This window comes from Pimephales promelas, chromosome 7 (genome assembly GCF_988280905.1).
Source record: "Pimephales promelas chromosome 7, fPimPro1.hap1.1, whole genome shotgun sequence".
In the NCBI taxonomy this organism is placed as follows: domain Eukaryota; kingdom Metazoa; phylum Chordata; class Actinopteri; order Cypriniformes; family Leuciscidae; genus Pimephales; species Pimephales promelas.
Genome location: NC_142775.1, coordinates 34,826,231 through 34,842,674, shown reverse-complemented (window position 1 = coordinate 34,842,674; position 16,444 = coordinate 34,826,231). Strand labels below are relative to the sequence as shown.

Genomic DNA, 16,444 nt, shown 5'->3' with positions numbered 1-16,444 from the left:
TTTTTTCTATTGATTTTGGGGTGAAATGTCACCTGAACTTGTTCCTGGCAGGTTTTTGATTCCCCCAATTACAGTAACCACTGTTTTCCACGTAAACCTCTCACACCTTCAGGACATGACGGATTTTGACACATGAATTACCAATCAACACTTGTTTCCTGAGGTGAATACTGATGCAGAAATGGCATTGTCCTGTCCACAGATTCTCTGAAGCACACACGCTGTGGCCCGCCTAACTGACAGTGGAGGACTGCTTTGAAGGAAGGCCATTGTTAAATAGCACCTCTCAACGTGCATTACATAAATGTGGGGCTGTTACTGAGGGCAGGCGAGTGTTTAGCATCAGAGGCAGTAATGTAGGTGTGTGTGAGGGCCACTTCACCTGAACTACTGCTCTGATTGGCCTGCACACAAGAGCTTGACAGAGGTTTCCACATAGATAAGGGCCAGTGAAGGCATCAGGGCCATTCACAGTCAGTAATGCTTTGTGTGTGTGAGAGATAAAATGCATTGACACATGTTTTATTTATGCCTTACTTTGAACACTTTGGCAAATATTATTAATTCATGATTATTTAGGTACTTAAGTACCATATTAAGTGAATAGCTGAATAATCATGAATTAATAATATTGTGTAATAATATGAATTCACAAAAGGAATTAGCATTGCTTGCAAGGCAGCAAAGGAATATTGTTAAGGTTTGAGGAAAGGGATTTATCTTTGTTAAAACATATAAAATAATAAATATTAATATTTTTAATAAATATAATCAATATGTAATAAATAATGCACTAATAAATAATAAATCAAATCGAATAAAACCAAAAATGGTGCATTTGAATTTTAGTTGTGCGTCATCAGTGGCGCACGAGATGCATTGATGAAGTAAGAGTTTTTGCATTTTAATGCACTGCTGCGTTGTTTATTCAAAACATTGCCAAAATACTTGCGCTAGACGGGTGTAAAGCCAAGTGACAAAAACTGAACTGAACTGAATGGATATTTGAATTGACTATTTTACCCAAAATAAACACATTTTTGTACATGTTAAAGTATTGTGCTTTTAGCTTAGCAACATCAAACTCTATTGTAGCCCTCAAACCGTATTCACTTTATAGCCCTTACTCCCTTACTCGTAATTGTGGACAAATGTGGGCACAGAGGACTCAGGTGTGATCCTAATTTTTATTTATTATAAATCTTATATCACTGTCTTCGATAAAGTTTTGTCTACCCATTTATGGTGTTGTTTTTTATTTTGGGGGTGTTTTTGAATTTATTTACTTCAAAAAGTACCATATTTTCTATGTAAATTGTGCTTGTTTTTATGTTTTATTTATTTATTTTTTTAACTACATTAAAATATCATTCCAATAAGTTCTTAGAGTTGAAACCTAAAGATGAAGTGACTTTTCTGTCACCTGGTGTCTTATTTTTGGCTTATTTTAGAATGCTCTAAATTACAGTTTTTCCCATTCATTTCTATGGGTGCCCATTTTTGACCCAAATACAAGATTAAGGAGTTTTTTTCCCACCCACTTAACATTGTAGAATTGAGTCAAAAAAAAAAAATGTTTGTGGTCAGGAGGCAGACTTAGGAAAAGTAGCCAAGTCTTGTACCGCTCATATCAAGGGAAGTATTTTTTTTAAAAATAAATCAGATCTATTTTGCCCACATCTGTCCAGAATACGGTTTCAGGGTTAAATCATTTGTGAGTCAAGTCTCAATCTCAGGTTTTGGATGCTGCCTATGTAGGCAGTAGACAGCTCATTAGGTATTGAAACATTTCCTTTGGGACAGTGAACTACAACCAATCACAAATCATTATTTAAATAACGTAAGAAAGAAGACCAATCATAATTCCAAATACGGTTACTATGATGATGTCGTCGCTGTTGGTTACATTATGAATGCTAAGAGTTCTATCAATGTTCCAGGAAAGTTTGAAAAGCACATCCAAGGCTAAAATTGTCCACAAAAGAGTACCGAATGTTAAACGGTTCAGGCTGAATCAATAGCACAAGTTCAATACTTGGTGTCAGGGCTTTAGAACAAACCCTAACCAGAATATTTTAGGAATATCAATACAGAGCTGCCATGAACGCGTTGTGATAATCTCTTCAGCGTTCCATTCCAGAGCTGCCCCACTTCTGTAATCCGTACATCACAAGACAGCATCAGACAGCGAGGGCAGTTTGTATCGTGTGGGCTGTCACACATGGAAATGGAAGAACACTTGTTCCCGGTTGATGGTTTATCTGGATCGAGATGCTAAGCCATTTAGCAAAGCCTAATTACAGGGATGGTCTCCTTGAAGCACCATGTTCATTGGCACAGGTGAACGCGCTGGGTTGTAATGTCAATATCTCTCCTGCTCCTTGATCAGCCCATTTACTCTTGATTTCATCTGCCACCTTCATGTTAACACACCAGATCTTTACCCATTACGCAACCCCCACACTATAGAGGTGGCAACGAAACCATTAGTGACCCAGCTGGAGTGATAAGATTGCGGTTCGATTCATCCAGCCTGCATTACTTGTCATGCATGAAATGTCCCTCCAATGAATTGCTGTGACACAAACAGAGACCAACTTTGGACTTACCTTTGATATGTGCTTTTGTACTTCTGCCTGTAAGACAAAAAATGGAAGCACATTAGCTTGCATCCATAATGAGCACATGCCATGGGAGTAGGTGCTTTTACGTGTGTAAAGACAAGAACAGCATGCTCTCTTTCTTGTGTGAACAAAGCCAGGATTCTCAAGGAATCCGCAGTGATAGTTATCGAATGGAGCTGCTGTTATCGGGTGCGTTTTAGACTGACGCACTGGGACGTATTGCAAATCAATCGCTAATAGATTTGTTTAAATATTAAACGGCCTTAATAAATCACTTTGCTTTTGATTGCGTTTAATCCACCAAGAAGTTTCAAAAGGAAAAACCGTGTTCTGGATGTTGAGCAGTAGGGCCGTTTCAACGCATCCCAAAACAACACTGTCTACCTAGGATGGGATGAATGGATGAGTACGGTTGGTCTGAATAGATCCAAAGAGGCTTGAATGAGCTTTGCAGGGAGGTGATGGAACTAGACAGGGTTAAATCCCGGGATCATCCATTCAGTGACTCCGACTTTCTACAAATTTGCTTCTGTTATAGGTCACAGCGCATGATTAGATTGCACCAATGCATTTAACATCAGACTAAAGGTTATTATGTTTTAGAAGTGACCAGAACAACAGAGAGTCATTTTTTTGATGGAAAATAGGCATAGTGAATAAACAGTCAAAATATATCATTTTATTTTTGTTTCGAATAAGGTTTTCTAAAAGATTAATTATTCAATCATTAAGGCATAAACATGAAATGTATCTGTATAACATGAACTATAGTGTTTGGGTTGGAACTTGGTTTTATGAATTGTATAAGTCTCTAAGACCCCGTTTACACCTGGTATTAAAATGCGATCTGTATCCAGATAAGTTATCCGGATAATAAGTACTGATTCCATTTACACCTGGCCACATAAATGTGTTTTTGCAAAACGGATATAAATCCGATCTTCACCTCCTGCGTTATATGCAGATTTATTGGATTGCACGCCACCGAAAGCAACAGATCTGAGCGGCATTTTATTGATCATCAGCTAATTTCCAAATCAGAGACATCAATAAGAGAGAGTGGCAACAGGCCTGGTAAGATAATTTCGTTTCTTTACTTGAAGATGTGTTAACTGCGTCTGTGACTTACTTTCACTTTTATTTGCGATGTTTGCACGTTGAATAGACGCTCAGCTGCTCATCTGCGGTGATGCGTGTCGCGTGTCGCATCTGACTAGGCTATAACATGACACATAGCCTATATAACACGCTCTCACTCGTTTATTTTTTAGCATTTTTGGGAGGAGTAAAATATACATATGTGGTTTCAACAACCAGATTGCGTTTACACCTAGTAAAGATCCGGACACAATGCGAGCCAGACTACCTCCAGATGTGGTCAGGCAGATCCGATCACGATCCGATCACAACGCGTTTACACCTTGCATTAACATGCGTTTTTTATTATCCGGATAACTTATCTGGATACAGATCGCATTTTAATACCAGGTGTAAACGGGGTCTAAGAGTGTATGCTTTTATTTCTGTTTTGAATATAAAGTTTGATAGATGATTTATTATTAATTGTTGTGGCTGAAAAATAGGTTCGAATTCTTAGTTATCTCTGATGTTTCATAAATGACCCATTATTGGGAAAATATTTTTAGTTAACATCAAATTTAAAATTGACATTACATTTGGTGGTGAAATGCAAAATACGACGTCAACATTTCTCACTATTACACTGTAAAAAAATATTGTTGGTTTAACTTAAAAAATTAAGTAACCTGGTTGCCTTAAAATTTTAAGTTGATTGAACTGGAAAAAGTGAGTTAGTACAATGAAGGAGATTGATTTAATCATCAGAAACTCAAATTAATAAGTTATCTGAACTAAATAAATTATTTAAGTTGATAATATTTGACAAAAGAAAAAAATGTTGTGATGACAAATCTTGAAAATATATATTTTTTACAGTGTAGTTTAAAATTAAATCCCACAAGAATTATGTTTGGATAGTTTCACCATAAAATGACCCAATCCAAACACAGCTGATCCCAAACCCAACAAGACTGATTTGAATTCATCAACTAAAACTGTCAGTAGAAGCAAGTATGTGAACAACAACATTGCCTGATTAGGCTTGACAGTCTCATTAGTATTACATTCACACACTTGCTGCCCCGAGAGTCAAAATTCACCCACTCCCAGCATCATAGCGTACAGTGAACACACAACCATACTGCTCATAAACAGCTCTGTCATTCTCCCTCTTCCAGGGCATCAAACCAGATTTTCCAGTATGAAACAAGAAGCACTTACATTCCTTTCAGCCTAATCCACATCTTCTCCGTCTGGTCGCACTTGGAGTACTTCAAGGAGTTCTCCAGCCCGTCCGTGTCGTTGGCCAGAGACTCCATGGTTTGCACGGGCGTGTGGAGTGTGTTAAGACGCAGAGGGATACGCAGGTATGCAATTCAACACGTGTAGCGCAGAGCTCCGAGTCTTCAAAGCATCTCCGACAGTTCGAGCGGCACACGTTTCCCAGAGGGTCCTGCTCTCAGCTCCGGAGTGCATCAGCCCGTTCGAGTGAGTGTCAGCGCACAGACCTGTCTCTCCACTACGCACTGAGGGAACGTTGTCACACACACACACACACGTCACACAACTGTTTCTCTCTCTCTCTATCTCTCTCTCTCACTCCCAATGTCCGGAAAAGCAGCAGTGTGCCATCTATCACCCTCTCGGAATCTGTTCCCTCTTGCTCTTTAGCGCTGTTGTTTTCAGCCTTTCAATCAATCTATGATGGAGGCAGTCCTGTCGACTCTTGACATCTGTAATCTCATGCATTTATACCACTGCAAATACACAAACACTACCTCACTCGAAACAAAAAGTGCACCTGTGTGTGTCGCGAGTGTCGCTCCGTTGGCTGGAAACGGATCATCGATTCCCCCCTCCTCTTCCACAGCCGGAGAAACGCAGAGGGAGAAGGAGTGCGAATCGTTTCCTCACATCCTCACTAGCATCATTATCCTGGCCACCGGGGGCTGAGATTCCCCTGCCGTTCACCAGCTTCCCCGAGACGTCGTTCTTCAGAGGAATCCATCATGAAGCCGTATTTTACAGAGACTTCTCCTCCGTTGGCAAGCTGAATGAAAAGCTCCCCTGGCGACATCTCTAGGTCCCGAGTTGGCTTGGTTTTAATGAAATTAACCTGTGCGCTATAGCATCCCGCGCACGGCAGCCTAGTTTCAACACGCTCTAATCCTCTCATTCCAGCGCAGCTGCAAGGAGCAGCGTGCTGATAAAAATGTCATGATTGTTTGTGAAATATAAGGCGTTATTAGGCAGGCACACACTCAGAGAGACCGTGAGGGGTTTCGTAAGAGAACATGCTCCAGTCCGAGATTAGGCACCTTGCCTAATATAGCAGCACCCATATATCTCGTTTCTGTAAATAAGAATGGAATGGAGATTGTGGGGTTTTTTTTGGTGCTGTTGCAGCCAGGCATGGCTGATTTTCATTCATTAGGGGGAAGGGCACATCTCCTGCCTACGGAGCATCCGCGGCATGAATAGGCTGAATCTTAACGATCTGGGTTACCGGTCTATTGGATTACACTTTACAAGGTAAAATAGCTTAATCATTGCTGCATTAGCATAGGAACAAAACTAATTTCTCATTAGGTCATTTCATCACATAGGAATTGCCTGAAATTGGTGCATTCTGAGAATGAGAGATTATTTCTGGGCTCTGATTACTCTAAATCGTTCTTTGTTTCACTTAAAATTAATTCTGATTGGTTGCTACATGTATTCATTTTTCTGTAATAAATTGCATTAAGTGAAAAAACAGGCTCTCGTCTCTATTTTTATTTTTTCCGTTTAATAAAATTTGACATTTGAATTAGCCATTTGTTTCATGTAAAACAGTTCTGATTTATAGAAACGCATAAAATGGGACAATGTGTGTGTGTAAATAAAACATTCATATTCACTTTCGGCACTAAAATGATGAAATACGTTGCCATGGCAACACACTGCCATACAAATGGCTTTGGAGGGAATGTTTACGGTGTTGTGAAAGAATGACTTGAAGGTCTCACGTAGAGACAGACACACAGACAGACAAAGCGAGACAGAAAAGAGCTGCAACAAAGACTACTGTGCTGGGTTATCTATATAGGTCCACTTATCCCATATGATTGTCGTCATGATGATGGTGATTACTGACTGAAAAGAGTAAGTAGGACAAGAGTACGAAGGTGCAGTCTGATTCAAAGCACATCAGGGAAGCTTTAGAGCATATCAGCTACTGAACAATAAGTGAAGATTGCTCAGGCTCGATCTAGTACGATCACCTAAGAGATTCTGGTTGTGGCAAACACTTGGACCTCCTGATTTGTCGTGCTGCTTAATTTTGTTAAGTCAGAGAAGTGTCAATGGTTAGACGGTGCACAGAGCCCCATTAAGCAAACATAACTGCTTTCAAGCTGCCTTGCTGTCTACTGCCTTTTAAGGCAGCATTGTAACCAAAATGAAACCTTGCAAGTGATTGATTTGGATTACTCTACATCTGCAGGAATTCTTTGTGCCATGCCAACATCGCTTCATATGCAAAGCACATGGAAGACTTGACGGATTCATTTCAAGCGTTACTGTTAGCATGTTGCTATGCTAACATTGCTATAGACATTATATAGCCCCGCCCCTTTTCAGAGCTGTGCTCGTTTTGGTCTTCGTCTCCCGGTTTGTATTTCCAAAGCATGAGGGTAAGATCTTACGGATTTATGAATGAACCACTCGTAAAATCTTCCCGTTCTACTGACATTCGATATCTGCTTCAAACATTACAATGCTCCAGAGAATTTCGGTAACTCTAAAATAAGTAAATCCACTTCACCAGCTATAAATATACACTGTAAAAAAATATTTTCAAGATTTGTTATCACAACATTGTCAAATCAACTTTATAATAATTTATTTAGTTGAAATAACTTATTATTTTGAGTTTCTGATGATTAAATTAATCTCCTTCATTGTATTAACTCACTTTTTCCAGTTCAATCAACTTAAAATTTGAAGGCAACCCAGGTTACTTTAAGTTAAACCAACAATATTTTTTTACGGTGTAGTAATCACAACATTTTTTCTTTTGTCAAATCAACTTAAATAATTTATCTAGTTCAGATAACATATAATTTTGAGTTTCTGATGATTAAATGATTCTCCTTCATTGTATTAACTCACTTTTTCCAGTTCAATGAACTTAACATTTTAAGGCAACCAGGTCACTTACTTTTTTAAGTTAAACCAACAATATTTTTTTAGCTACCGCAAAAACAGAAGTTAAAAAGACAAAATTCTAAAGATTGCTGTGAATAATACATATAAAAAAGCAAAATATTATTAAATACTATAATAGTTTATATATAGTACTAAAATAACACTGTATTGAATTAATTATATTTATAATCATAATTTTTCTAGTTTCATCTGACATTTTTATTCATTTATTTTATTTTTATTTATTTTTTTGCCGAGCTGGTTGCATTGCTCATTGTGAGATTCTTTTCTGCAAAAGATATATGTGATGCCGAAAAGGTATCTGAGGAGGTATCATGATTATGCCATTATTGATCAAAAAAACTGCCTATGAAGCGAAATTAATGCTGTTAATGAATTCTTGTGCTTTAGAGTTCATCACTCTTTCATTCAGGGCTTGGCAGAACCTCACATCTGATACGGGGTGGATGCGGGTAATGTGTCCCTGGATGTAAACAGCCATCAATCAAGTGTGTTAATAGCTGCAGCATTAAAAGATGAAACGTTATACCTTCACTGTAGCAAGGTTAGATGTTGTGGGAAGAAGAATACGGCACATAACCACCCCCATCACACCTCGCAGGCCGGGAGGTACCCAAGAGGGGGGCGGAGATGAACCAGTCACGGCAGCCGTGGCACCTGGGGGTATGGACAGACAAGGCGAGGGAAAAGAAGACGGAAGCATGAGGTGCAACAGAGACGAGAGGATAGAAAAAATATCTTGGTCTGGTTCCCAGACACACTGCCGCTCAGTCTTCAGCCAGCTGAGAGACTTTCTCGCAGTGCCACGTGATGGTACTGGACATCCGCTGGGGGATGGCTCGATGCTCCTCCGCCTCCTGGCGGATGGCGATGGCTCCTCCAGTCGAGGGCAGTCGGCAGCGAGTCTCCCGTTCCCTGCTCCGCCCCCATCCTGGATGGCGACAACAATGCCCACGGTGAACAGGATCGACTCCTCTTCTCCCTCTCGGACAGCAGCCACCCCTCCTCGACCCAGGAGCACGGCAGCGAGGTCTCCGTCCCACCTGCTGTTCAATCGCTCCAGCACCATCGCCTCGAGCAACCATCGGCGGCCTACGCTCCTCTGCTGCACCACGATCCCCCTCAGTAGCAAGGGCTCTCCGACAGCGTGTCCCTCCTTCCTCCCGGGTTTCGGCACCAGATGTTGTGGGAAGGAGGCGGGAATCGGCGAACATTCAAAGACTTTTATAAACGTAAAATAAACAAATACAAAAACGAAAGTAAAGGCAGCGATCCCTCACGGACGACGGCTGGCACATAAAACAGAAACAAAACATCTCTCCCTTCTCCTATTATGCTTCTGATCCTCCATGAGAGATATGAGACGGGTGCGTCACGCAGGTGTCGCTCATTATCATCAATCACCCCACCGGCCTCGTGGCGTTCTCCCCTGGCCATCGGCCTGGTCCTGCTCGCCACACACCCCCAGCACCCCTCACAAGCCGGGGGTTACCAACGAGACTGCATCTGACAATGATAGGCTTCAGCCTCTGATAAGAGAATAATGGGGTGAATCTCATAAATACTGTCTGGCTCATATTCATATCCATATAAAAAGAAATTATATACTGTAAAGAGAATATGAAGCCTATTTTTAGGACACACACACACACACATATGTAATGTACTAAAGTTATACATCACATCAGCATTTTTTTTATTAACTTTATTTATGTCAATCATTGTATTACAATAAGGTGATTAAAGTGAGATTCACCATTAAGAATAATGAGAATTATTTACAAAAAAACAACAACTCGAAAGTAAATAATTTAAGGGCAAATTGTGCTAATTTTTACCATTAAAATAACAATACAACAGGCTTCATTGACTCATACAACATTTCATTTCATTTGTGGTGAATTTTGAGCATGTTGCAAATTGGGATTCACCCAATGACCCTGATTTTTCATTTACAAACATTTGTTTTTAATCTTGACGGCTCTCAGTTCACGGACGAACATGCTTTGACGTCAGAGAACAATCATCATCAAGCAGGTAATTGTTATAATGTGAGAGTGGGTGTTTCCTTTTGGTTGTGTCTCTTAATTAAATGGAGTTTTAAGAGCCACAGCTTAGACAATGTGTTTATCCCCACGGACAGCACGACATATGATGTATAATACATTTGACACTTTAAATACATGTGCGGCTTGTGTTTAATGTGGATAACTCTTCACAACCTTGGCTTTTATTAACTTATGACAGCTTAAAACTAATAAATGGACTTGGTCCTGGACTTCTTGGAAAGAGTGCATATACATGTGTGAAAGAAAATGTGGCATGAATGTAGTCTTTAAAATTAGAATGTAATCAGAATCATTGACTGATATATGTACTAAAGATGACAGGAAAGCAAAGTGGGCTTGAATGTGAAAGATTAAAAACACGTCCATGTGAGCACAATGGCTTTTTATATTACCCACTGTGCCACAGATCCCACCAATTCCTGTTTTAAACATCCCAGAAAACATCTAAATGATGATACTTAGATCTGACAAATGATCCTTCGCAAGGCACTGCCTTAAAAACATTATTGACCATCTACGGGAAATGGTTTCTGATTTGTCTCTGCAGTTTCAATTAAACTGTATTGCACATTTTATTGAAAATCAGTGTTGTTATTGTTTACTAAAACAAATAAAAAAAAATTCCATTTGAATTCAAGCCGAATTTAAATAAAACCTAAAAATCACAACTTAAAAACCTTACATTAAAATTAGAAATGCTGATTTGGCAACTTACAGAAAAAAAATATGTTTAAGTTGAAGTGTTAAAGCTAAAGTCAAGTCATCTTGACTTTTTTTCAAAGTAGCTTTGCAGTGAGATACAGATCTAAAAGACAAGAGTCACTGTCCCTCTCAATTCAGTTCAGTGTTGATTCAGTTCATTTCAAAAACTATGTAATGTCCATTAGTTAAGAAATTTGCTCGATTCAGCTGAGCAGTTCTACAATAAACATACAAAAAAGACCAAAGTGGCGATGTTCTCTTTGATTTGATTCAGTTCAACAACACCCAAAAACGAGCTACCTCCAGCACAACACACACTCCAACACAAACTCCAACACAAACTCCACATAAATAAATATAAAAAACAAAACAAACATTGATCTGCTGAAGCTCGTCAGACCAAACGGATCGATGAATCGGATCGACTCAGGACGAAAACAAGGATCAACATCGGCACAGCGTGTACCACGAGCGCTCTTGTAAAAACTGGTTTCACTCTGAAATATCACAGATAGAGGCCGCTAAAAAATACATATAGCACCTTTAAAAGGTAAAAAAAATAAAAATAAAAGGCCAAAAAAAGTCATATGACTTAAGAGGAACTTCTGAACTTTTATAATATTTGTATGGTGTCTTTTCAGAGCTTAACGTATACACCTCAGCAGCTCAGATACTCATGCAGATCTCAACTTGGGTTTTATGAAAAAAAGAAGGTAACACTCTTTCGATGGACCACTTTTGACATTCTACTGACTAAGTAACTTTGCAACTCTGTCAACTAACTCTCATTAGACTATTAGTAGACTGTCTGCTTAATACCTGCTGACACTTTATTGTGATGGTCCCCCAACAGACATTCTACTGACTATAAGTAACTTTGCAACTAATAACCCGAACCCTAACCCAACAATCTATAAAGTCAACTAATATACTAATGAGAGTTAGTTGGCATGTAGTTACAAAGTTACTTATAACTTGTCAGAATCTCTTTAAGAAAGATTTTATCCAGCTGATGAATGATAAAAACATTGACAGCCAATCAGAATCCATCCTGCTGTAATGAGCCAAAGCATTTAAAGTGACAGACCGTGCTTAGAATAAACAGAACGATATTGTCCGCAGGTCTGGATGCTAATATAGTTATCAATCTCGGTGTGAATGGGCCTTAAGTTTAAGTCTACAGTGAACTATCAAAATCAAATGTAGCCAAAAAGAAAAAGTCATTTGGTATGTAATTTCATGTGGGCAAATGTTGACAAAACATTCATTTTGCTTAAAGCTACACTGTGTAACTCTGTAGTTTATTCCTAGCTAAAAACAAATATATGAGCTCATTAATGTATATTTACTTCGTTCAAGTAATAATGTATAATATGCCATTGAAAATACATACGGGTAAGGCGTTCTAATGTTGCCCCTTCATCTTGAAAGTACATTAGCCAAAGAGGGACATACCCGTTAATTCAAGCTTCGCCTTTCGCGTTTACGTTTGAGTTAACAATCATGGACGAGGTCGAACTGGAAGCCATGTTAATCTTGGACTACATTGGCCACCGTACGAGTTAAAACAAAATCGGAATTGAGAGGAACAGAAACTAATATTCACTGGATGGTCATATACCTTTTCACCACTAGATGGGGGTAAAAATCACACAGTGTAGCTTTAAACTCCTGCTCTGATTTGCTCTTAAAATTCAGAGCAATATTACTGCTAATATTGTTTACGATATGGATGCATTGCTTGTGTTTTCCTCAATTCAAAGTCGCTTCAGATAAAAGTGTCAGCTAAATGATTCATTTAAATGTAATATAAATTGACGTAATGTAATTACAGCATAAAAAATGACCAATGTGTCCACTATAAGGATAAGGAAAAGATAATAAAGGCCAGTAATATGCAGTAATCTCTTTTGTAGTGTTTCAGCAGCACGCACAGAGGAACTTTATCAGTCTAGTCTCAGGAGACTATTAAACCGATGATACTGATGATACATCTTTATTCCGACCGCCTAATGCAGAGGCCAAAGACTGTCACCATGGATACCTCACATGGAGACAGCAAGAGTGAAAAACAAATACCCTGATTGTCACGAATGTGGGGGCATTCGGCAGAATCTCACAGGAGTATGCAAATGACACGCTCGGTACCGTTGGTTACAGGCGCAGTTTGAAGATTTAGAAAAAAAAAAGTAAATGGAAAACAAATTAAAGCCAACAGACACATATTGAAAGCACCAGAGGCAGTACAAAAGGTTATAATGACAGCTTCAAATGCTAAGTTGTTGTTGTTTTTTTCCGCTTTTCCAAGGTCAGGGCTGAAATGGTGCACTGATGAACCTTGTGTATTGTTAGATGCTTTTTGTGTGTCACTCCACAAGTTCAATGCTTTTCTGATCTGTGTCACATTGAACAAGAGACAGGAAGACTCCACCTCTGTCTCATTAGTTATTTATTGAGGCCCTATTCAAAATAACACTAAACTTCTAGACCACTGCTGCCATTGAATAACGTGTCAGTTACGTCAAACATTCATAAGAGTGCTTATCTACCCACCTTTCTTCATCTGTAAACAAATATATAACCACTTTAAATATTAAATATTAATATTATTAAAAATAGGATTTACCTTGAAATTGCTAGTCAATTTCACAAATAATTATACAGAAAAGGCAAGTAATACGTTGTGTTCAACTCGAAATTTTGAAGTAGAAAATCTAAACTCAGTAAATCTTTGTTTTATTTACAACTTGAAAAAATCTTCTTCTTTTTTTTTACAGTGAAAATAAAATACATCTTTATTTGTTACAATTTTCTTCATTTTAGGAATTATCGGGACATCTCAGTCTAACAGAGGAATCTCAAGCTATAATGATGTCACCCAAATGGATGATGTCATTCCCGGTAGGCCATTAGGCCATGCACACTCCACTCCACATTGTACAGGGGCCTAATGCAGCATGAGTAATTTAGGATATAGACTTTCCCAACCTCTTAATTTGTCCTACATTAGCAATAGCATGTTGTGAGGTTACCCAGTGCACAGGGGAACGGTCAGTTCTGTGGCCACTCAAGCCCAGCTCGGCTAATTTAGCCTGTACTGACTTTAATTAGCATGGTTGTAATCAGATTCTGCCAGAACCACATCAGTCTGACTTTAGCCAGATCACAAACAAAGCGGACGAACGACTCTCTATTTCTCCATCCTCTCTATTTCTATTTCTGTCTGAACACAAAACTTGAATTCTTGCAAAGCCTGGATGATCAGAAACACTAATGTCTGTAATGATGTGTCATTACTCCCAACCATTTCCCTAATAGACAATTACATTATCTGTGTAGGCACACTGAGCAGGATTCGCTTTCTTAGGCTGTTCATATCCACTGTTATGAAAACAGTTTATGAATGTATCTGTTCTTTGCTTCTGGAGTGCTTAACGTCGCCCATTATTGTGATTTTTAAGCTCTTGCATTTGCAATGGTAATTTAAGTCATTTCAGTGACTCATACAGAGATTTTCTCTATAGGCAGATAGAAACATGCAAACAGAGGCGGTTCACACTTGAGCTCTGGCCAGTTTTCATCTCGACGCATGATTAATGCTTTAACGAGATGAGGGACGTGACTTTGAGCCGGTCCTATACAGTCCTGACACTCAATAATCAGGTAAAGGCCTTCTCTGAAATCATTGTGTATGCATGAAAAAAAAAAAAATATTATGATTATAGGATACAATACAAAGAAGTACAAGGCAATTTATTGAATATTCACAATGATTTTACGGAGAATAAATAATAAATAAAACATGATTTTAATGTCCTTTTTATTTGGTCATTGAATTATCTTAAAGAGTGTGTCATTAGACTAATTTCATGATCTCTCCTTTTCTAAAAGTATGAGATTCATGGCAGATTTAGAGATTTTTCGGTTAAATACAAATACGTACATTACCATTCAAAAGTTTAGGGTCAGTACAAACAATGGACAGAAATTAATATTTTTATTCAGCACGGATGCATTAAATTGATCAAAAGTGACAGTAAAGACATGTATAATGCTACAATTTTCTATACATATACAGTACAGATTTCTATTTCACATTTTCATCAAAAAAGAATGTATCCCAGTTTCCACAAAAATATTAAAGGGATAATTCACTTTGAAATTAATTTTTGATTAAATCATTAAATCCTAAAAGTTTGGCCTAAAAATATCAAAATTGAAAATACTGTGGAAACAAAGACACCTACATATTGGATGCCCTTGAGGTAAGCTAAAACATATCAAAAATTAATTTCAAAGTGAACTATCCCCGCAGCAAAACGTTTATCAACATTGATAATAATATGAAGAAATGTTTCTTGAGCACCAATTAAGCATGTGGACTCTTTTCACATTTCTGGGAGCTGTTGATATTACTGAAGGAGTTTATATATGTGGTAACAGGCGTCATATTCCTATAGGTTGACGTGGATCAACTGATGCGAGCTTGACTAACGTGACCAGCCAGAACTGACGATACGCTTGTTTTTTTTGTCATTTACTCCCAAGGTAATATAACACAAAGTATAGTGATACAAATTCTGTATTTTTGACCCCAGACGTCAGAGTGTTTCTTCAGAAATGTCTATGCTGCAAATTTCAACTAAATGTTCACACAAAAACTAATTTGCTTTTAAAAATGCATTCTGATTAATAAAGGAGGATTTCCTCATGCCTTGAGTCTTCAGTCCAAACCCTACGTGTGCATTTCCAGAGATTGACAAAACCCTGATGAATGTCAACATTCTGCGCAATCGTCAGGTGTTAAAGGTCTTCTGAGTTGCTATGGCGACCTGAAATGTTTCACCATGGAGAAACTGCGGCGTTGTACACATCAAACGCCCACAATCCATAAAACCGCAATAACTCTCAAGATGTAATTACTGTTCTGTATAATATGACTTGCTTTGGTCTGCAGTGAGTGTCATTTTGTCATTTCTGTGCAAATAACAGATATGCAGATATGTAAGTTGTAAGAAAATGTAGCAAATAAGTTAAGTGTGATTTGCCGTAAGTGAGTATTAACTTGTCCAAAAGCAACATATGGTGTCCTCACAAGAAACTTAAAGATGGGTTGGCATGGCAGTTTGAGCGTGAGGTAGTAAGGGAACGCACAAGCCATGTACGTCTGGTGGCAGTTGGTCCCTTCAGGGGACTCTTACCTCATTCTGGGATCTTTGGCCACAGGCACGTCCCTTCCAGCCAGTCCTCGGCTTTGGCCCCTCACTGAGCCCCACCTGTGCCCGAGGGCTTGAGAGCCAGGCTGCATCGCAACCATGGAGTGCACAGAGTCGCCTGCAGGGAGACACAGTATGTTCTAGATTATTCTCATGACGGAAGACCGACGTAAAACATTAATCATTTCCACGATCGTGAACCATTTCCATGTTCATGAACACACTTTATACAGATGATATTAGTTTAAAGATGAACTGAACTGAAATTTGAGAAAAGGTGATATAACAGATGTATTTTATTTATTCTCATTGGTACAATTTTTAAAATGGCAGAATTTGTTAAAAGGGATTAAATGGTACATTGAAAGTGTTGTTTTTGTTACACGGGCGCCGCCATGTTGGATTTCAACGTTCGACTACGTCACTGGCATGGTAAGCCACTCCGTTGCCTACCCGCACCAGCAGAACAGCTGTAGCTTGTAAACAGTCTGAGGCGCGCTGACATGGCTGAGGAAACAGATTTTTTAGCGACACACTATTTAGA

General features: G+C 38.7%; 1 protein-coding gene across 4 annotated transcripts in view; it reads right to left on the bottom strand.

The window, feature by feature from the left end:
• pde1a (phosphodiesterase 1A, calmodulin-dependent) overlaps positions 1-16,444 on the bottom strand; it is a 103,167-nt gene that overhangs the window by 68,312 nt on the left and 18,411 nt on the right. For 2 of the 4 annotated variants that reach the window (XM_089133379.1, XM_039683491.2), the window contains exon 2: positions 15,886-16,018. In XM_089133379.1, the coding sequence (XP_088989505.1) occupies positions 15,886-16,018 (133 nt within the window). Of the gene's footprint in view, positions 1-2,609; positions 2,637-4,925; positions 6,107-15,885; positions 16,019-16,444 lie in introns of those variants that run through there. The other 2 variants (XM_089133380.1, XM_039683492.2) reach the window with 2 other exon arrangements.